The sequence below is a fragment of the Anolis carolinensis genome, chromosome 6, assembly GCF_035594765.1.
Source record: "Anolis carolinensis isolate JA03-04 chromosome 6, rAnoCar3.1.pri, whole genome shotgun sequence".
NCBI lineage: Eukaryota > Metazoa > Chordata > Lepidosauria > Squamata > Dactyloidae > Anolis > Anolis carolinensis.
The window spans coordinates 71936183-71958112 of NC_085846.1; the positions used below are offsets into that span (position 1 = coordinate 71936183).

The 21930-nt window shown below is 40.5% G+C and overlaps 1 protein-coding gene across 1 annotated transcript in view; it reads right to left on the bottom strand.

The window, feature by feature from the left end:
• The window catches only part of stt3b (STT3 oligosaccharyltransferase complex catalytic subunit B), a 61222-nt gene extending 40031 nt beyond the window's left edge, over positions 1-21191 (bottom strand). The window contains exons 1-2 of the mRNA XM_016998091.2: positions 20488-21191; positions 1432-1540 (exon numbers count right to left, since the gene is read on the bottom strand). Coding sequence (XP_016853580.1) covers positions 1432-1540; positions 20488-20789 — 411 coding nt within the window. The 5' untranslated portion in view covers positions 20790-21191. The remainder of the gene's footprint in view (positions 1-1431; positions 1541-20487) is intronic.
• Positions 21192-21930: the final 739 nt, after the last annotated feature.

Here is a 21930-nt window from a genome sequence, read left to right on the forward strand (position 1 = left end):
TGTATGGCTCTGAAAGTTTACACCTTCAGTCCTGTGGAATAAATTATATTCCATGTTTAAGGCCAGAGAAACAACTGTGATGGGTAAGATCAGATCTTAGATTGAAGGTCTGGAACAGCACCCAAAGAAGCTATATATATCTGAGACCACATTTTCATAGGCTTTAACAAAACTAAGGTAAGGGGGGGGGGGGTCTCTCTCTTTAAAACTCTTGCTAAAGCCGTAATTTTTACTGCTGAGAAATGAAATCAATGGGAAGACTGGGGTCACACCACTTGGTATGTGCACAGTGAATGTGAGACTTGGGCTTCTTCCACTCAACTTTCTAACTTTTTAAATCACTGTGCATGCACAGAACACATATGGGACTACAGAGAAAGAATAAAGACACTGTTCTGTTTCTTCCACCACAGAGGAGACTTCTTCTGCTTGATGACTCCTTAGACACCGCCTGTACTCCAGAAGTCATGAAGTATACTGAGCTCTAAGACATGCTCTACATTCAAATGATGTAAAACAGTATCTGCTCTTCCCTACCTCAACACGCTGCCTTAAAGCATTCCCTATTTTTAGCTTTATTTCAGAGCCTCTCCTGTGTAGACAGTGCTTTAGACAGAGGCAACATACTTCATCTACCTGTTTGTCATACTGTATAGATTCTCCCAAGTTACCACAGAGACATAAAACATTATATACAACACAAAGCCTGGCATATGTTCTGTGTATATAATATACAAGGGGTTATTCAAACAGCTCTGCAGCCAGGAGTGATAGTATTATGTCATACATCATGGGAATTTACTGCTATCAATGCTCAGTCTTCACTATGACTGCAAAGTACTTCAATCACCATCCAAGAAACCATACAATTGCCAGAAAGTTGGTTTGTGCAGTAATAAGCTACCTCCTTAAATATTCTAAATAGTCCATATTGTGTCAGGTGAACCTTTCCCTACTAAACCTACAAAATGGTCAGATTTTATATTGATATTAAAATTTATTTATTTATTTATTTATTTACAGCATTTATATTCCGCCCTTCTCACCCCGAAGGGGACTCAGGGCGGATCACATTACACATATAGGCAAACATTCAATGCCTTTTAACATAGAACAAAGACAAACAAACATAGGCTCCAAGCGGCCGCGAACTCATGACCTCCTGGTCAGAGTGATTCATTGCAGTTAATTGCAGCTGGCTTGCTCTCCCGCCTGCGCCACATTTTCACATTTTTTTCAAGTTTAATTTTAAGTTAATTCATTTTGTTAAGGGCAATTGGTATGTCCCAAATTTAAATAAATGCCCAATTGAAAAAAAATCTGTTAACAGTCCCAGTCAAATTGAATTAATAATGGAATAGAAGCATGTTGCTTCAATAGCACTCATTTAGATTCTTTTTATATACATGAATTTATGTTTCTAGTACTTACAGTTCCACCAACTATTCTTCCGAGTGGATACCATGCTCTTTCATCAAACCAGTTTAAGAATTCATAAAATCCATGTGATGCAAGATGATGTGTTGATCTATAATTAAACCTGGAAAAATATATCAGTTTTAACAAGTCATCTTTAAATAATTACATTTATTTAGCTTCAGGTAAACACAAGTAATCTGTCAAACAATTTTTCACATACAGAGGGGGGTCAATCTGGCAGGTTAAAAACCTGAAACTTCTAAAATGAAAATAGTATGAAAATATTTATTTTATGACTGGATCCTTCAAAGCTATTATCTCCAAAGCAAAGAAGGTGAAGAGGTAATTTGTTGATACTATCACACAATTTGGATAAGAGAAGCAACTCTCTCTTTTTTAAATAGTAATTCAACTCTGATAGTCTGTGAGCAATTTACCTGGTCAGTAACATATAACACCCTTCAGATACCACCAGATTTGTCCCATTTCTTATTTATTGGTTTTTGCCAACAGAAAAATAGCAATGTCATTTCTTAGCAACTTTTCCAGCTATGCCACAGATAAGGACTATTTCACATACTACAATAAACAAAACTAAGCAAAATACAATACTAAAAGCAGTATGAAGCCTTGGGCTACTGTTTTTTTTAAAAAAAAAGTGGAAAGGGTATTTACTCTTAAAAAATCAATTGATCCAGAATTCTGAGCTTATAGTTCCAGCCAACAGAGGTTGAAACCAAAGAAAAGCTTGCATAAGCCTCAAATGGGAACTACAAAATCTAGCAGAAATTGCACACTTAAATATTTTTATGTATCCCTTGCAGAATCAGCTATATCACTCAAAGAATTTTGAAACACAGAAGATATGAGCTGGAACAAAGACAGCTACAGAAAAAATATAGCTGTCAAAAAGTTATGATACAGGTCTTATCAATATAATTAAAAAGCAACATCAAAAATTATCCTCATTTTGAAGTTCTGGCCTACATCTGCCTCGGATGTTTACATTATTTTACAGCATATCTTAAAACACTGAAAAAGAAATAATGAGGCAGAGTTAAAGAAGACAACTTTTTATCAAGTAACTAAAGCAGATTTTGACAGTCAAATTACATAATAAGTAAGAGTTCAAATTGGCAACTGTTCCGGAAAGGTAGGTAGGTAGGTAGGTCTCTCTCTCTCTCTCTCTCTCTCTCTCTCTCTCTCTCTCTCTCTCTCTCTCTCTCTCTCTCTCTTTCTTTCTTTCTTTGGAATTTCTGCTACAATGAACTAGGCAAGAGATTTGGTCTATATTCTGTACTCTTCCAATACATTGCATTTATTGCAACCAGTTTAGAGTAACTGAGGCTCAGCTGCGATAGTTTAATGTTCTTGAAGCAATGTAATATTGTAAGATGGCTAAAAGATATTGAAAGAACTACAATAAATAATCACTCTTTTCTCAAAGTAGTAGATCAGCTCTCATGCCTGGTCAAGAGGACAACGTTTTCTGGGATTATAGTTAAAAATATTCCAAATGAACAGGTTGCTATCATTTTCTATTCACAAGCTACAACATTTGGAATTTCTGCTGTCTGTAGCTTAGTCTACTATAACACACCTAGGAAGCCAATTAACAGCATTTAACTGCAATGAGGAGTCTCGGGAAAATAGCAATGTGTTGTCCTGCTACATGAACTGACCCATATTATGAAAACAGCATAATGAAACATACAAAGCAGATAATAATATGGAAGTATCTTAGATCACAACCCTACACAGGGGTGATATAATACAATAATCCTCCTCCTAAAATCACCCATTCATTTTAAACCATATAATTTCACCTTATGTAGCAATAATTTACTGTTTATGGTACAAAGAAATTCACACTGTAAAAGAAGCAACTATTGTCTTTCGCCCAACTGTTGTAGAAAACATCTGCTTGAAAGTGAATTTCATTTTTTCAGACCATCATTTTTGAGGTGATCACATTTATCGCCTTTTATTGTGTTCCAGTTCACTTAATATACAAAATAGACAGTATACAAAACAAAAATTTTAAAAAATGGCTGTGTTTTCCACATAAGATTTTAAAAACTTTGACAAGATTTAAAAGGCTTTTAAAAAATGAGGGTCCAGAGAAAGGTGTTTTCTTTTAGTGGTTCTCAACTTGTGGGTCTCCAGATGTTTTGGCCTACAACTCCCAGAAAGGGTTGTTGTATGTCTTTTGGGCTGTGTGGCCATGTTCCAGAAGTATTCTCTCCTGACGTTTCGCCCACATCTATGGCAGGCATCGTCAGAGGTTGTGAGGTATGGATAAACTAAGTAAGGAAAGGAAAGAATATATATCTGTGTAGAGTCCAGGGTGTGGCAAGAGTCCTTTGTCACTGGGAAGCCAGCATTAATGTTTCAGTTAATCACCCTAATTAGCATTAGAAATTTTTTTGTCTCTTGCCTGGGGGCATCCAGAAGAGATAATACTTCTGGAACATGGCCACACAGCCCGAAAGACATACAACAACCCTGTGATCCCAGCCATGAAAGCCTTCGACAACACAACTCCCAGAAATCCCAGCCAGTTTACTAGCTGTTAGGATTTCTGGGAGTCGAAGGCCAAAACATCTGGGGACCCACAGGTTGAGAACCACTGCTCTAGATCAACAGTTTAAACTTCAAAAGAAACTTGCTCCCATGCGCATAGGAATCAGCTCAATATGGGGATAGTCATTCAGAAGGACGTATTTGCTGATCTACCATTTAAAAACATTTCCCACTGCTAACAAGCTTCACATACAGAATCAAAGAAAACCACAGGATGAAGGAGAAGAGCAAGGACCACCTATTATCAGATCACTGACATTATTTTTCTTCTGAACCTCATTTTTGGAAGCCTTATCATACTGCTGTACCTAGATGGTGTTTAACCATATTCAAATATTCTGCCATTTACCTCAGAAGCCAACTGCTTTCATTGTTAACTAATTGTAAGTTACTGATACATCTGAATTGTAAACTCTGAATCGTAAACTTATTATTCAGAAACACAAACCTTTCAAACAAGCAATTATTACCTAACATTTGTTGTATGTAGAAGTCCTGAGAAACATCAGCTAACCAAAATGGATACCAAAGCTTCTGAACTTCTCCATGTGGCTAGCCAAGAAGGGGACCCTCTTATCTGGGGATGGCTTACTACCACCAAAGTCAAACATACCATGATAAATTATGGTATGTCATCACATCAAACACACAGGCATGAAGGCAAAGAATAAATATTCATTATAAAACATCTAGATGCATGACAGGTAGGTTTATTGGTATGTTTATTCAATTTTGTACACAAATAAAGAAAAACAAGAGAAATTAAAATTTAGTCAAGCAGAAGCTAAGAAATTGCAGTGGGAAAGGAATAAGAAACCCATGAAGAAACCATTGAACAGCTGATACAAAGCAGCATCACAGACAGCTTACATGTATACTTTTAATTATTATTGCTCAACCGTGAATGGGAAAAGGGCAACATTTTACGATCTTCACATTGAAACAGTTTATCTAAAATACTAATACATTGTATCATGGGATCTCATGGTGGCATAAAATGTTGAAGCTCACTCCAAACTGACACTTAGCCACAGACTCAACTAGACCTTTACGTCAAAGTGAATATGAGTAATCAAAAGATGCACACTTCTTCCTATAGCAGTGGTTCTTAACCTGTGGGTCTCCAGGTGTTTTGGCCTACAACTCCCAGAAATCCCAGCCAGTTTACCAACTGTTAGGATTTCTGGGAGTTGAAGGACAAAACATCTGGGGGCCCCCAGGTTGATAACCACTGACCTACAAGGAGGAATGCCATCCCATGACATCTATCCAATTCTCAAACATGAGACTCACAAATCCACTGTCTAATTGGGATTCAGAATCCATATGGGGATAGTAAGATGCAGCCTCATTGAACCTCAGAGTTTGATAACGATGAAGCTTGACAGATACCCTATCGCCCACTCTCTGGAACCAGCCTTGCAGGCAGGAGCAAAAACACTGCAACACAGTGCCTCCTACTTCCATCCCACAATTGATCATGCCAGAAACTGCCAAATTATCAAAGAAGATTAACTAGATAGCACTTTCCCTAGAGTAGGCCATTGGCTAGAGCAATGGAAGCTGTTTCTCTATCAAATCCTGGGCTGAAACCCTTGAAATGATTTCAGATACCAGTAATCTGTTTCCTTGAAGAACACCTTAGACCACCATATATGCCTGAGCACCTGCATTTAAAAGGTATTAGAGGCAGATTGGAAATTCCCATATTCCTCTGGGTCCAGAGACATGCTCTTCAAGAAAGTGCACTACTGTCTTCTTAAAAGTTACAGTATCATACTCACAAACTGTGGCATTTAGAATCTCCTGGGCCACACAATTAATCCTTCTTTACTATACCTTATATACCAAGACAGCAAGAGTGGGACATATGGAGGGACAGACTGATTCAGCGTTGTCCATATCACTACACTTCAGCAACTAAAACTGATCCTCCCAAAACTGAGCAGACAATGTGCTACTTAGAGTGTCACAAAATCTGTGGTAAGTGTGATGTCATATTCTAAGGGCTTTTGTACAGCTTTCTCCTCAGTGTGTCTGGTAATTTCCTTGGTCCCAAGGGGCTCCTCAACACTTGGGACAATGTCAATAGGAAACAATATGACAATGTAATACGAGAAGCACAGCAAGATTTTGTAAACTAATTTTGTAAACAGAATACGCACAAAGTCACTTTGTTTCCCCAGTTCCAATGAAGAAAAGATAGCCAAAATTGACATACATTACTGAGAGAAAGTCAATAGCTTATAAAGAAACTGATCTGTAAAGTCTGGTATTTGAGCTCCCCCTTTTTTTACAATGGCTAACTCAGACTGACAGGGTTATGTGTGTGAGGAATGCAAAGTATCAGTATCAGTAAGATTATAGAACAATTGTGTTAACTAAGTAAGACAAAACAAAGTTAAATTCTATTATCTCAGAAACACATGATGTAATTTTCACTTCTTTTCCTCTTGAATAAATTTGTCAGTAATATTAGCAATTTTATGCCCACTGAAAGAAAGTCTTTAGCAACTGCATGTTTTAGAAAACTATTCACTATTTGGGACTTATTTTGTGAAATAGTCAGATGCAGTCAGTTTGCAGAGAAAACAGATTTTTTTGTGTGTAGAAAAATATTTCTGCATAGAAAAGGCTTTTTTCTGCACATTTTTTTTTGTTATAAACAAAATTGTCCTTTGTATAAAACCACTGTATATAAATTTCACAGAATAAGTGCTGAACTGCAAAGATTCTTATCAGTTCAGAATTCCTCTAGTTAAGATTAATTAACACTCAAGAAATATGGCTTTGGATAATTTTATGGTCCATTCATAAATCAACCAAAAGGTCAAATTACCTTATCAGTGTGGACCTGGCTTTTTATTTCATTGAGCAAATGACTTTTGATTTAGATGTTCATCTAATTTATTTTATTTTATTATGTTGTCTGTTGTTGCATACTTTGAAGTTATTTCCAACTTATGGCAATCTTAAAAGAAAATCTATCATATGTTCATATTGAGTTTGCCTTTGCTTTCCTCCGAGGCTGAGAGAATGTGACCTCACCAAGGTCATGCAGTGGATTTCTATGGTCGAATGAGAATTCAACCCTGGTTTCTAGAATTGCAGTCCAATGCCAAATGAAACCTGTGGGCACATTAAAGTTGTCTATTTAACTATGCACAATGGAAAGGAAATGAGAACATGTCCTATAGACTAAAAAAAGTACTACAGTTGCTTATGAGGGTTTATTTCTTAAATATACATCACAAAACTATTGTAATGCTTTATGTATACTACACACTTTCACCGCTCTTCAGAAATAAGAGTATACATCTGGTATTATATATCTTGTAGTATGTAATTAAGATTCTTTTTTTACCATTAATTTATACATTTTTAAAAACAAGAATGGAACTGAAGGTTGGGAAGAGAGAGAAGGAAAAATACTGGCAATTTCAAAATGTTTTATTTATCAAGAGAATTGCAATCCTAGGAGTAAGCTCCATCTAATACAACCAAATACTCACATTTATATAGGGCATTGTCATTTACTTTATTCAGCTATTTAAAAAGTAATTTATCAAGCAACAATTTGTTCGGATTAACTCCAATCCACTGGTAAGGCAAACCCTGTCAGTTACCCTTCCTGTCAGGAGTCACAAACTCTAAGCAGAAGTGGTGGATTAGAAAAGAACACATTCCAGGTTAGCCCCATCCCCAAAACTTCAACTGATTCTATAGTGCAGTGGTTCTCAACCTGAGGTCCCCAGATGTTTTTGGCCTACAACTCCCAGAAATCCCATCCAGTTTACCAGCTGTTGGGATTTCTGGGAGCTGAAGGTCAAAAACACCTGGGGATCCCAGGTTGAGAACCACTGCTATAGTGATTAATGAAGAGTAATCATACACCATACTGAATCCTCCAGAGCAAGTATGAGCAAACTTTTTTGCCTTGGGGCTGCATTGTAGCTCTGACCGGGAGGGTTGGGCCAGGAGGGAGGGGGGTCGGGCACACCCTGGGTAGGATGGGCCCAGTGGAGTGAGGGTCCCGGAGAGGGTGGGGCCAGGAGGAGGCAGGGCACAGCAGGGCCCGGGTCATCTTCAGGTTGTCCTTCCCACATCAGGAGGGGGATGCTCACCCCATCATTATGCTGGGAAGAAGGCGAGACACACAGCTACTGCACCAATCCTCCTCCCCCGATCCTTGGACTGTCCTCTTGGCATAATGCCACGTGCCTTCCTCAAGCCATCCTTATGATGGGAGGACAGCACGACACACGGTGGCTGAGAGCACTCCAGAGGGCTCTCAGCTGCATTGTGCCTCTCCCCACCCAATCTTTTTAGCATAAGGACACAACACGTCACCATGTTCTTCTGCCAAGAGGACTGGGGAAATGAGAATGGCCTGAGGTTTGCAAGTTTGCAGATGACACCAAACTGGGAGGAATAGCTAACACTCCAGAAGACAGGAGCAGAATTCAATACGATCCATGAGGTCTATTCCAACTCTACTATTCTATGATTGAGGTAAGCACTCAGGTGGCCGCATTCGGCTCCCAGGCCTTAGTTTGACCATGCCTGCTCTAGAGCGTTACAGGGAATGGCTACTGAGCTAGGTATATGCCTCCAACAAAGTAAAAAGGACAACCCCACACATAATTAAATATAAATACTGTAAATAAATAAGTAATTGATTGTTCTACTCATAAGGTTACCACCTGCCTGTTTCCTTTGTAGCTGATCTGGAAGCAGAAAGGGCAATTTCTTTTCAACATTTTTTCTTCACCATTGTAGCTGTGTAAATTTTTAGGGATGGGAGCCATCAGCAGGTGAAAAGTGCAATTACATTTACACACTATTTAGGTTTCTACTAAGTCTGATTGTTTGATTGCCAACCTGTCTCCAAAAAGAAACCTGATCATAAATTGCAAAAAAACCTAAAACAAAACCATAACAGTGTGATCTTTGATAAATAAGTCCTGTGAATAAAAAAGTAATAAACCCAAAGTAAACTACTGCTTCAAAGGAGTTTTGCTGCTCTCTCTGAAATAGATTCAGTGTCTAGTCATAACTGTAAACCAGAACTCCAGAGAACCGTGTTTACTATGAATCAGCTGTTTGCCTCCTCTAGTAAAAAACCCTCAAAACAATCAAGGGCAAATCCTAGTTTGTTAGGAACTGGAAGGAGCCCCAGTGTGGACAATTTGATATGCAGACGTCATAATCAATTGCTGTCTTGAGAGGACGACCATGAAATCCTAATTCATAAAATGCTCAAATGGTAAATATCATGTTTGATAGCTCTTCTCCATAACAAATTTTCTTCACTTGCATCTTTACAGTTTAAAATTCTAGAATACCAGATGCAGAATAATATAAACATTAAACTTCTTTTACTGCAAAACAGCTGAAATAATTTTGCCCAGAAACAATTTTGAAGATGTCACTCCCTTCCTACTGGGTATATTGTTTGCTACTCTATTTTTAGATGGAATTCAACAAGATAATCATCACTTTTATACCACTAAAAAGCTTAAAACCACCCCAAAAGGACCATCTCCCCTTCCACCAATTAATAAATCACTCTCTGAAGTTACTTTGATAACAATTCTAAGGTACAGCTCCTTTTCTGTTACAGTATACCCTCACTCATCGCGGGGGTTACGTTCTGCAAAGTAGGGACACTATATTTATTTTAATTAAAAAAGCACCCTCCCTCCCTCTTTTAATGTTTTGTATTGTATTCCTTCTTGCTTGCTGAGGCGATGAGGCGCAGGAGGGGCCTATGGTGCTGCCTGCAAGTGGCTGAGGATGACAGACGGGACCAGGCCACACGCCTCAGCCTGGGCCCTCTCAGCCTTCTCTTCTGCGGGCTAAACATGCTCAGCTCTTTAAGCTGCTCCTCATAGGGCGTGTTCTCCAGACCCTTAATCATTTTAGTCGCCCTCCTCTGGACACTTTCCAGTTTGTCAACATCTCCCTTCAACTGTGGTGCCCAGAATTAGACACAGTATTCCAGGTGTGGTCTGACCAAAGCAGAATAGAGGGGTAGCATGATTTCCCTGGATCTAGACGCTATGCCCCTATTTATGCAGACCAAAATCCCATTGGCTTTTTTCGCCACCGCATCACATTGTAGGCTCATGTTTAACTTGTTGTCCATGAGGACTCCAAGATCGTTTTCACACATACTGCTGTCAAGCCAGGCGTCCCCCATTCTGTATCTTTGCACTTCATTTTTTTCTGCCTAAGTGAAGTATCTTGCATTTGTCCCTGTTGAACTTCATTTTGTTAGTTTTGGCACATCTTTCTAATCTGTCAAGATCGTTTTGAATTCTGCTCCTGTCTTCTAGAATGTTAGCTATCCCTCCCAGTTTGGTGTCTGCAAACTTAATGATCGTGCCTTCTAACCCTTCATCTAAGTCGTTAATAAAGATGTTGAACAGAACCGGGCCCAGAACGGAACCCTGTGGCACTCCACTCGTGACTTCTTTCCAGAATGAAAACGCATTGGTGAGCACCCTTTGGGTTCGTTCGCTTAACCAATTACAGATCCACCTAACCATAGTTTTTCCTAGCCCACATTTGACAAGCTTGTTAGCCAGAAGGTCATGGGGGACCTTGTCGAAGGCCTTACTGAAATCTAGATAGGCTACATCCATGGCATTCCCCGCATCTATCCAGCTTGTAACTCTATAGAAAAAAGAGATCAGATTAGTCTGGCATGATTTGTTTTTGGTGAATCTGTGTTTGACTATTTGCAATGACCACATTTGTTTCTAAGTGTTTGCAGACCACTTCCTTAACTATCTTTTCCAGAATCTTGCCTGGTATCAACGTGAGGCTAACCAGACGGTAATTGTTTGGGTCGTCCTTTTCCCCCTTCTTGAAGATAGGGACCACATTTGCCCTCCTCCAATCTGCTGGGACTTCTTCCGTTCTCCAAGAACTCTAAAAAATGATTGCTAGTGGTTCCGAAATAACTTCCGCTAGTTCTTTCAATACTCTTGGGCGTAGTTGATCCAGCCCTAGAGACTTGAATTCATTTAGAGCAGCCAGATATTCTTGGATAACTTGTTTCCCTATTTGGGGTTGGATTTCCCCCAATCCTTCATCCACTCCATGTTGCTGAGGTTGAGGCTGGCTTTCTTTTTGTGAGAAGACCGAGGCAAAGAAGGCATTAAATAGTTTTGCCTTTTCCCTATCCCCTGTCAGAATTTCCCCATCTTCTCCTCGCAGAGGCCCTATCGCCTCCTTGTTCTTCCTTTTCCTACTGACATACGCAAAGAAGCCCTTTTTATTGTTTTTTATGTCTTGGGCAAGCCTGAGCTCATTTTGCGCTTTTAGCCTTGCGAACCTTTTCCCTACAGGAGTTGGCTATTCGTTTGAATTCTTCTTTGGTGATTTCTCACTTTTTCCACTTCTTGTGTATGTCTTTTTTGAGTCTTAGATCAGTTAGAAGTTCTTTGGACATCCATTCCGGCTTCTTTGCACTTGTCTTATTGTTATTCTTTGTTGGCATTGTTTGCATTTGCGCCTTGAGTATTTCACTTTTGAAAAACTCCCATCCATCCTTAACTCCCTGGGCTCTTTTTCTCTCCCTTTGGCTTCTCCTTCCTCAGGCTGTAAATTGTAATTTTTAATAGTCTTTTAGAGTTTATTGAAAAATCGTGAAACAGCGAAGTAGTGAGGGAACAGTGTACTTCTTTTTTGTACTTCTTTGTATACTCTCTAACTTGGGAAGTCACATTGGCTTCTATCCTCAAATGAAGCTTGTACTTCTCAGCAGGACTTTATTTAGTTGCTATATCAGAGGTTTTTTTTATGTAGTCCTTGATTAATGTTCTTTATTGTTAGTGCAGTCTTTTTTTATAACTAATACTGCTTTACTAGATATATTAAAAAGTGTTTCCCACTGGTCCAGAGATTTGTATTTAAATGACATAGTGATTTTAATCTGGACCATATTTTCCCAACAAGAACAAGTGGGAAAGCGATTTCAATACTGCCTTATGCAACTATATTTCATTTTATTTCTTACTGCAAGCAAAATTTACTGAAGATGAATTATACAAAAACCGAACTCATGGCTTTTCACAAGTCCCAGTTTCAGAAACTCACTGGAACAGAAGTAATATTTTAAGGCTCTGGAAGACTATTTTAGCAGTCAGGCTTGAAAAAGTAATGTTTGACATTACTGGATTCTATAGAATCGGAAAAGGCTGCTTCATTCTCCCAAATTTAGACATTTTTAAATGAAATTTCTTCTCCAGCTATGGTTGGATTAGTAAATTACAATTGATAGGAGCTTCCAAAATCAATTTCTTGGCTCCAAAATAAAAGTGCTTATTGCAGGCACCTTATCCTTCAGCACTACTAGGTTGTAGCAATACACACCCACAGACATATAAAACAAGCCAGTTATCTTATCCTGGGTTTATTTATTAATTCCTGCTCAAGTTTATAATGTGCTGCTATTGTTATTATTTTAATACAGCATTATGTTTCAATATGATGCACACATGTACAGATTGAGTATTCCTTATCTGAACACCTAGGACCAGAAGTGTTCTTGATTTCATTTTTGGAAGGAGGAGGAGGGTTTCAGAGTGGCAGTATTTGAATATACAATGGACTCTCCGTTAACTGGCACCCATAGGGATTGATAGTTGTCAAATAAACATAATTTCTGGTTGTTTGAGTATTGCTATTAAAATAAATATGCATGCCCAGCATGGAATACCTCTTACCACGTTAAAACAGTGGACATGGCTCTTAATGATACATGCCAAATTATCATAGGATGTCTATGCCCTACACTACTTGAGAAATGACACTGTTTAGCTGGTATTGCACCACCTGACATCCGTCGAGAAGTAGCAGCCTGTAATGCAAGGACCAAGGCATTGACATCTCGGATATCTGTCAGCAAGCCAATGCCTTAAATCAAGAAATAGCTTCCCAAGATCTACAGAGACACTCACAGGAACACCTCAGCAAGTAAGAGTCCAAAACTGGCAGGTTAAAACCTGGAACCTCAATCAGTGGCTGATATAAGATAACCCCCCCCCCCCCCAGTACACAGGAGACTGGACGACTTATTAGGCCCTGAACAGACTGCATTCTGGCACCACAAGATACAGAGCTAACCTTAAGAAATGGGGCTATAACATAACATGCGAGTGTGGAAAAGAGCAAACCACAGACCACTTACTACAATGCAGTCTGAGCCTTGCCACATGAACAATAGAGGATCTTCTTACAGCAACACCAGAGACACTCGAAGGGGCCAGCTTCTGGTCTAAGGAAATTTAGTATACTTTAGTATAATGCCAAGTTTTTAACTTTGTTTGTGGTTTTTCTATACATTAGAAATGTATTCTCAAATTGCTTCTGACTTGATAAATAAATACTATTAAAATAGGCCTAACTTATTATGTCATATCATATTATGCTATATCATAAACTCTGTACTGATATTAATATTGAAATACAGTAATTAAAAGCAAATACAGACAAATACAGATAAACCTAACTTAAAATAGCCCAATTTTACTGTATTATACAGCTGTTTTCATTTTAATTTAATGTCTTATTTTGATTTTTTTTGTTAGTTGCTTAAAATTTCCAGTTCCTTGAGTTCTGCTTAACTACTGTATGTACAGAATGAGGTATCTTGGAGATAGAACCCAAGCCTAAAAATGAAATTAATTTATACTTCATACACAGACATAGCCTAAAGGTAAATTTATACAATATTTGCAATGATTTTGAGTATGAAACCAAGTTTGTGTACTTTCAATCATCAACAAAGGTGTACTATTTCAGTCAACCATGTGAACAATTCTGGATTCTGAAATTCTGCATAAGGGATGTTCAACCTATACATAGATCTGATACTTTATAATGCTGAATCACTGGTGATTCCTCAACATAGTTGCAAATGAGGTGGTGCTTAAAAAGAAACTCCAAGGAAAATCACGAATCATGCAGGTCATTCACATTACAAGGGGGCGGAGCCACATTAAAGCAGAACTCTAGAAGGCTCCGAATAACTGCTGGGCAGGCGCAGAAATAACCCACTTGTGCAAGTCATAGGAACATGAAAAATAAATGTGAGTTGCCCTAACAATCAGCACATTTTATAATGGCAGTTGAAAACCATCTTTACATTGCAATTTTTTTTAATGTAACATTTTATCAAAAACCTTATGAAAAGACTTAACAAAAGTTACCTTAAACTAAACGACTAATAGGATTCATGATCAATTAACCACATATACACTACAACAAGGAGAGAAAACAGACCACTAAATAAAGCAAGTGTTAAATGGGAGAATACTTATTTCCTGAGGAAAAAATATAATTATGAATGGGTAGCCTATTGATGTAAAAGGAAAACTTTAAATTCCTCTGAGAGTATCATTAGGAGAAACGGCCTACAGTTTGATAAAGACTGGATGATACTATAGATAAATATAAGGAGCCTTATATCATCAAAGCCTACTATATACACACAAGGAAGAGCTCTTTGATGATATGTAAACATTAAAAGTGAAAGGCATATTTAATAGCCCTTGTTAGAGGCTATGTAATCTAAAAATCAGTAACATTAAACTACTATTAAAATAATGAACTGGATGATAGGAGACTGGTTATTTGAACCAGATTTGATAATTTACCGGAACCTCAAGTTATATAAACTATAGAACCCATTCTGATCCAGAAAAAGACTGAAGAGGATTTTTTTAAACTGTACCTAGCAAATTAAAGCACTTTAGAAATAAAAAGATACAAAGATGTACAACAGTAATCTGTACATGGTATGTGGGCCAGTTTATAATAATAACGGTAAAATAATTCATTTCTTGTTGTTCATTCAACCCACACACAGACACAGAAGCCAAAGAAAAATACAAAGAAAAAAGAAGATTGAGACTACTATGGTTATATTTCAAGAAATAAAACACAAACTCATGGCTATGTATTTTAGAGTGATGTTCATTATGCAAGCACTAGAACAGCAAAGCTTTGTCTTTTTACAGTTCCGATTTTAACAACAATCCTGACCTTCAGTGGACTTTTCATCTCACCTATGTAAAACAGACTGCAAGGTCACATACTAAGCACATATACTGCATTGTGACTGTTGCAACTGGGAAGGACCTGAGCTAACAATATTTCTTAACTTGGAGATTCAAAGACATTTACCTTGGCATTCTTGGCAACTACAAAATGTCATTAACATTTAACAATTCATTTACAAAGAGATGTTTAAAAATGAGGCATGTTTAAAAGCTGTAAGGACCACATGAAAGACTACTTTTGAAAGAGCGTTTTGCTTCTGCAGTGGAAGTAGTGGCATGATTTCTTGAATCTCATCAATTAATTCTGGGCAAGTGATTCATCTTTATTTTTCTGTGATCAACCTAATTCTGTATTAGCCACCTGCGACTATGACTGTATATGGAAAGAAATGGACTCTGAACTGTATTTCTTAATACCACTGCTACACCGGTATATCATTTTTACACACACACAAAAATTGCACACTGCATTTTTCAGATTGGAAAGTCTTTTCATTGCTTATATGTCTAAATGTTCAAGTCTGGCTTTCACACTTTAAATTATATGAGGCAAAAGCTGTTGATGTGTGCTATTCTGTGTTAACAAAAAATAACCTCTGACATGCTGTTGCTTCAGCCTATTTTGTCCTCTTTCTCACTGTACAATCCTAAAGTAAAACAAAAGGAAGAATCATTATCATTGCACTGCAGATCTGGCCAGGTAATGGTGCCACCTGAAGGCAACTAAATGAGTCAAATGAGACAACTCTTCCTGTGTGCTGGAGATTTCCTTGCCTGACAGAATTATAAAGGCAAACACCACCTTGTCTGGCTTCAAATATACATAACTGTGCACAACCAGCTGGAACTGACTTGTGATGTTGATCCAAACATGAATCATATTCTGCTATAAGTATTTAACTGTTCACAAAAGAATTAACATGGGTACAAAACCCTATTTTGGCTTAGCACTACTACCTTACAGGTAGTAAAGCCAAATTTATAAATGAGCAAGTTGTCATCTGAAGAAATGTTTTTCATGTCACTTGCATATTAACACTATCTGTTTTTGTATAGTTGTAAGCCTTGTTCAGACAGTTGTATATATCTGGTCACTATTATAGAGCAAGTGAGATCTCCTGATTATGTGTATATGTGCCTGCAAGTTGCCTCAATTTTTTTAGACAAGGAATACACAGAGGTGGTTTTCCCATTCCTACCTTTGAAATACAGCCTGGTATGTGTTTGTGGTCTCCTACCTAAATACTAACCAGGGTTGAACTTACTTTACTTCCAAGATTGGAAAGGATACTGGGGCCTTTAAGACTATCCCAATTTTAGATCTTCTAGACCAGACATGGGCAAACTTTGGCTATCCAGATGTTTTGGACTTCAACTCCAACAATTTCTAACAGCTGGTAAACTGGCTGGGATTTCTGGGAGTTGAAGTCCAAAACACCTGAAGAGCGTAAATTTGCCCTTGCCTGCTCTAGATGCTGGACTGCTATTTCTGGTTGTGTTGGCTACGTTCAACATTTGGAGGCCTACACTATGGCCATCTGTGATGCAGAGGGCTGGAAACATGAATGTTTGCATTGGCTTGAAGTTTTCATATACAGAACTCTATTCCTGACCTTGCAATGTTGAATAGCAACAAGGTCTGAAAGGAATGGCCCTTAAAACCATGCTGCGTCAGGGCTGAGGAGGACAGAACTAGTGTGTAAAACCTCTTTGACCTACACACCTGTAGTGTTAACATATTCAGAAATATGACCAAATAGTCTTACAATAACCAAAAGGCTTAGCACAAAGTGTAGGTACAATCCTGCTTGGAAGACAATTCATTTTCTTTATTCCATCCTTCATAATGGAAACTATACCTTAGTGTACAGCTCCACCATATCATGTTTCTTCAAGCACAGCCCTAAATATTTTAAAATTAAGTACCACCTTGTTCAATGGAACAAGGTGGTACTTAATTTTAAAATATTTAGGACTCCAACCTTATTTACTGCTGGAGTGCCTTGAAACCTGATTTTGAATACACCAATTATTACTAGCAGCAACAAATTTCATTATCAAAAAAAAAATCTATACTTTGTCATTCAGAAAGCTTAAACCTTAGTAAGTCTTTTAAAATGTACTTTTAAACTGTATACCAAAATGACTATCACACTGGCATATTTTCATTAACTTTATAACCAAGGCCCAGATTGTAATTATCTAGCAGAAATGCTTTTTAAAAAATCATCAGGGGCACATAAACTGAGAAGAAAGTGACACTGAAGTGTATGGAAACTGGTACACTCTTCAAGAAACAGGTTGCTGTGCTATTGAAGCAACAAACTAAACATAATGCAGGGAGACCAAAGACTGGCCATCCTACTCCTTTCTTCCTTCCCCCACAAAATAAGAGCAGACAGTAGGATGGAAGTTTAACCCTTGTTCCACACCATTTCCTTCAAAGATACAATTTGTTTTTTAACAGAAAATGGACAGCATGACACATAATTCACATAGAAGAAAGTAACTGTCATTTCCCCAATTTGAAGTGAATCACAATTGTTCTAGGAGGGCCTATACACAGAGACATCTACTGCTCGCCACAGGATGGTGGAAATTGGGGAAAATAATGCAGGAGGAAACGTTAAATCCCTTCCACTGTCATTTCCAATAGCTGGAAAAATCTGATAAATCATATTTTGCACTGGATCTAATTTGGTCCCACAAACCTTGCACACTCACAATTTCAATATTTAAACAGGGGATTTTCTATTGCACTTCTCCAATAAAGAAATGTGAAGAACCCCACCTGATTGGGACTTAAATAAGTTCTGACACACATCTGTATGCCACAAACCCTTTTAATATTTAGTATACACATCACTGTAACATCTGCCCACAAAAATGAATTTATCACATTTCTGCTCTCCTCTCAAGAAGTTCCCCTATTATAACCTCACAGTAACCATGTGAATTAGCTAAAATTGAGAGATATGTAACAATGTAAAAAGGATTGTCCAAGATCATTCAACAAACTGCTCAACTGAGCTTGGAAGATCTTCCTTTGATTTCACCACATCACATTACCAACAGTAAATACACACTGATGTAGACTGTGAGGTGGCTTTCCAGACATCTTCCAATGAATTTCTATGTAGCAGTATTTCCAAATTCACCAATCTAAAATATTCTATCTGTACGAACAGAAGCATGTGAACTGGCAAAAACAATAATGAAAACAGATGACCTAATACACCACAGATGCAAGATACACAAATCTCCATACAGCTTGATACATCAATAGAACTGACTCTGCTTATGTGATTGAAGGACACCATCAGAGGCACTGGAAGCTTCAAGTCAAAAATAGGCTATGAAAGATACACTTGTTGGCACATTCAAGAATGACTGCTATCCCAAGAAGGAAAATCTCAATTAAAACTAAACAATCTAGCACATAAGTGTGCAGAAATTATGATTTTCCTGAGATATGATATGCATTCTTAGATTTTCTCTTGTATGGCATACTACATGGGTGTTACACCATAAAATGAGGGGGGGGGGGGAACCCCAGATGTCATGTACTAACGAAGATGTGCAAATAAATCATAATTAGCCTTTCAACCTATTACAAAGCCACAGCACGATTTTACCAGCAACACTCTTTGCATGCAACTCTCCAATTACCTCTGGCGCCCCAAATCCCATTACTGCAGACAGTCTCCTAAGATTTTTGCACAGCACTTTTCCCAAACCTGATGGCAGGGGAATCTAAAAAAACCAACAGCAATGCTGCTTTGCCTTCTACTGGAGTTATATAGTGCCTTTCAGGACTGCAGGGGTGGCTTGGCTGCCATGGTGTGGAGTCCATGTACCCTAAACCTCACCGGGAACAGGCCCACCTGTAATGCAATGCAATGCTCACTTACTCCCTGTCCCCCCTCTCTCTGGGGGCTTCAGAGCCAACGTCCTGTCAATAGCAAATATGAGCAACCTGCAGACCCACTATTATTATTCAGCTATGGACCAAACGCAGTACCCAAACACGAATCAAGGAACATGAAAGGCACTGCAGACTAATTCAATCAGAGAAGTCAGTCATAGCGGACAGAGCACTTGATGAGCCAACCTGGACACAACATATTATTTCAGAAGACAGAAATGCTGGACCACTCTAACAACCACCATGTCAGACCACACAGAGAAGCCATTGAAATCCACAAGCATGTGGACAATTTCAACAGAAAGGAAGAAACCATGAAGATGAACAAAATCTAGCTACCAGTATTAAAAAAAACTCTAAAATCAGGACAGCAATTAAAGAACAATACTAAAAAAACCAGGGAAATTCCAGGCATGAAAGAATCAGGGCCAGCTAACACCTCCCAACAAAGGATTCCCCAGGCTGGAATCAGCTAGGCCTTGAAGCTGCAAGGCTTTTCAATGCTAATCAAGGTGATTAATTGTAACATTCACACTTGCTTCCCACAGACAAGAGTTCTTTCTCCACCCTGAACCTTCCACAGACACATAAGCTTCCAATAACCTCACCTCTGAGAATGCCTGCCATAGATGTGGGCGAAATGTCAGGAGAGAACGCTTCTGGAACATGGCCATACAGGCCAGAAAACTCACAGCAACCCAATAGCAATGCCCTTCCAAACCTTTTTATGCGGGCGCCCTCTTTTTACTCGCTGCTGCTCTTGCAAGACCCACATGGAGGGACGCCCGCCGCCTCTGCCGCAACGGGTGCTGTTGCACAAGTTTGGCTGAAAGGAGCCCAACGAGCCAGACTCTGGGCCCGCCGTCTCTTCAAGTTGAAAGCCTCTGGGCGTCCTTGGCCCAGGAAGGGAAGGCAAGAGGGGCTCGGGGCGCAAGGGGGGAAAACGGCAGCCAGACCTTGAAGCAGAAAGGCTATTCAATGCTAATCAAGGTGGCCAATTAAAACATTCACACCTGCCTCAGACAAGAGTTTTCTCCCACCCTGAACATTCCAGATATATAAACCCCACTTGCCTAGCCTCCACAGACCTCACAACTTCTGAGAATGCCTGCCATAGACGTGGGCGAAACGTCAGGAGAGAATGCTTCTGGCACATGGCCACACAGCCTGGAAATCTCACAGCAATCCAAAGGCAGGGGCAATTCCAGAAGTCCTGGAAATCCCTTCTGGGAAGGTATCGAGGCGGAGGCGGGATGGCTATCCGTCGGGAGTGCTTTGAGTGTGTCTTCTAAGGCAACGCCGCCGTGGGCCTTCCCATCTCCCTACCTTTCACCTACTGAGGCAACTAACTCCTCGCCCAGGCCGCCCCTCAGGCCTTGCCTCCCGCTCTCACGTTCCCAACGCTGCGACCTTCGCCCCAAATTCACCTCAGAAAGAACAAGAGAGAGAGACATTTCCCCCTTCTACTTTCTCTCTCTTTGCTCTTACCAAGGGTCGAACTCGTGGATGATGCTCTCAAAGCGGATGACGGCGAAGAGCCTGGAGCTGAAGCCGGCCAGCCAGGCCAGGAAGAGGATCGTGAAGGAGAGCAGCGACTGCCAGCCCGCCGGCTGCGACAGGCCCCCCGACAGGCCTCCCGTTGGGGGCCCGGCCCCAGTCGCCGTCGCCGAGGAGGAGCTCCTGCTGTTGACCAGCGCTTGGGAGCCGGCGGCGGAGTTGGAAGACGACGACGAGGAGGCAGAGGCGGCGCCGGGCTTGTGCTTCTGGTCGGGGGCTGAGTGTTCCGCCATGTTGCTTGCTCCGCGGGCTCCTCGCTGCCTCTCCCTGCCTCTCTCCGCCTCACGCGCGGCGGAGGAGGAGGAGCAGAGCCCGCCCCGTTCCCTCAGCGCGCTTCAGGAGGAGGAGGAAGAGGAGAAAGCGGGGGACGGGCACAGAACGTCGCCTTGCCTTGCCTTGATGCCTTCCCTTCCCGCGCCCCTCTCACTCCGCTCCCTCCTCTCGACTGACCCGACCGCCGCCTGCCAACATCCCAGTGCGGCGCGAGACAGGCAGGCGGCGCGAGGCAACGTTTGGGCGGGCGCGAGACCCGAGCCGAGCAGAGCGCGCGCGCGAGAGAGAGAGATGTGCGGTAGAAGATAGGGGAGGGGGAAAAGGGGGGGAGAGAAAGAGGCGTGGCTGTGAGAGTAATAAGGTCGGAAAGGGGGCGGAGCCAAGGAGGGAGGGACGAATGAGGAGCTAGGCTGCCTTAGGAATGGAGGCGCGTGCCCCGTCATAAAGGCGCGTGAAGGGAGGGGGGAAGGGGGCGGGGCGTGCGCGGGCGGTTAATTGAGGCAAACCGCTGACATGCTCACGAGGTGGGCGGAGCCAAGGGGAATCAAACTCTCCCAGCCCTCCGCCCCCTCCCTTCCTCCACCCCTGCGCTCGCGCACACACAGTTTGTCAGGAACTCGCCGCTAAACCTGTCAGAGAGCGACAGGTACTTCAAAAGAGGAGGCCGGTAGCCAATCAGGAGAGACGCCTTTATAGAGCGCGGCTCACAGGAGGCGGTGCTTTGGTCGGCCTCCGCCAATGACAAATGGCTGTGCTAAGTGGAAGGATGTGATTGGTAAAGACGTTGACTGGGGAGGCGGAGAAACTTCACTCCTCTCTCTCTCTCTCTCTCTCTCTCTCTCTCTTTTGAGATCACGTGAACTCACTGGGAGCGTTGGGTTTTCGAGCAGGGAGGGGGGCTGCAGTGCTTCCGTGGAGGAACTACAGCGAGGAAACGAGGAGCCGCGTTGCATCCTGGGGCAAGTAGTTTCCAGACTTGCTGCCTTTTCTTTCGTCCCTCAAACTCAGTGCTCTGGGGTTATGAGGTTTGTAGTTTGGAGAGGCGCCAGTATTATATGGCACAGCAACAGAAGTCCTTGTCAAATTGCAACTCTCATGATT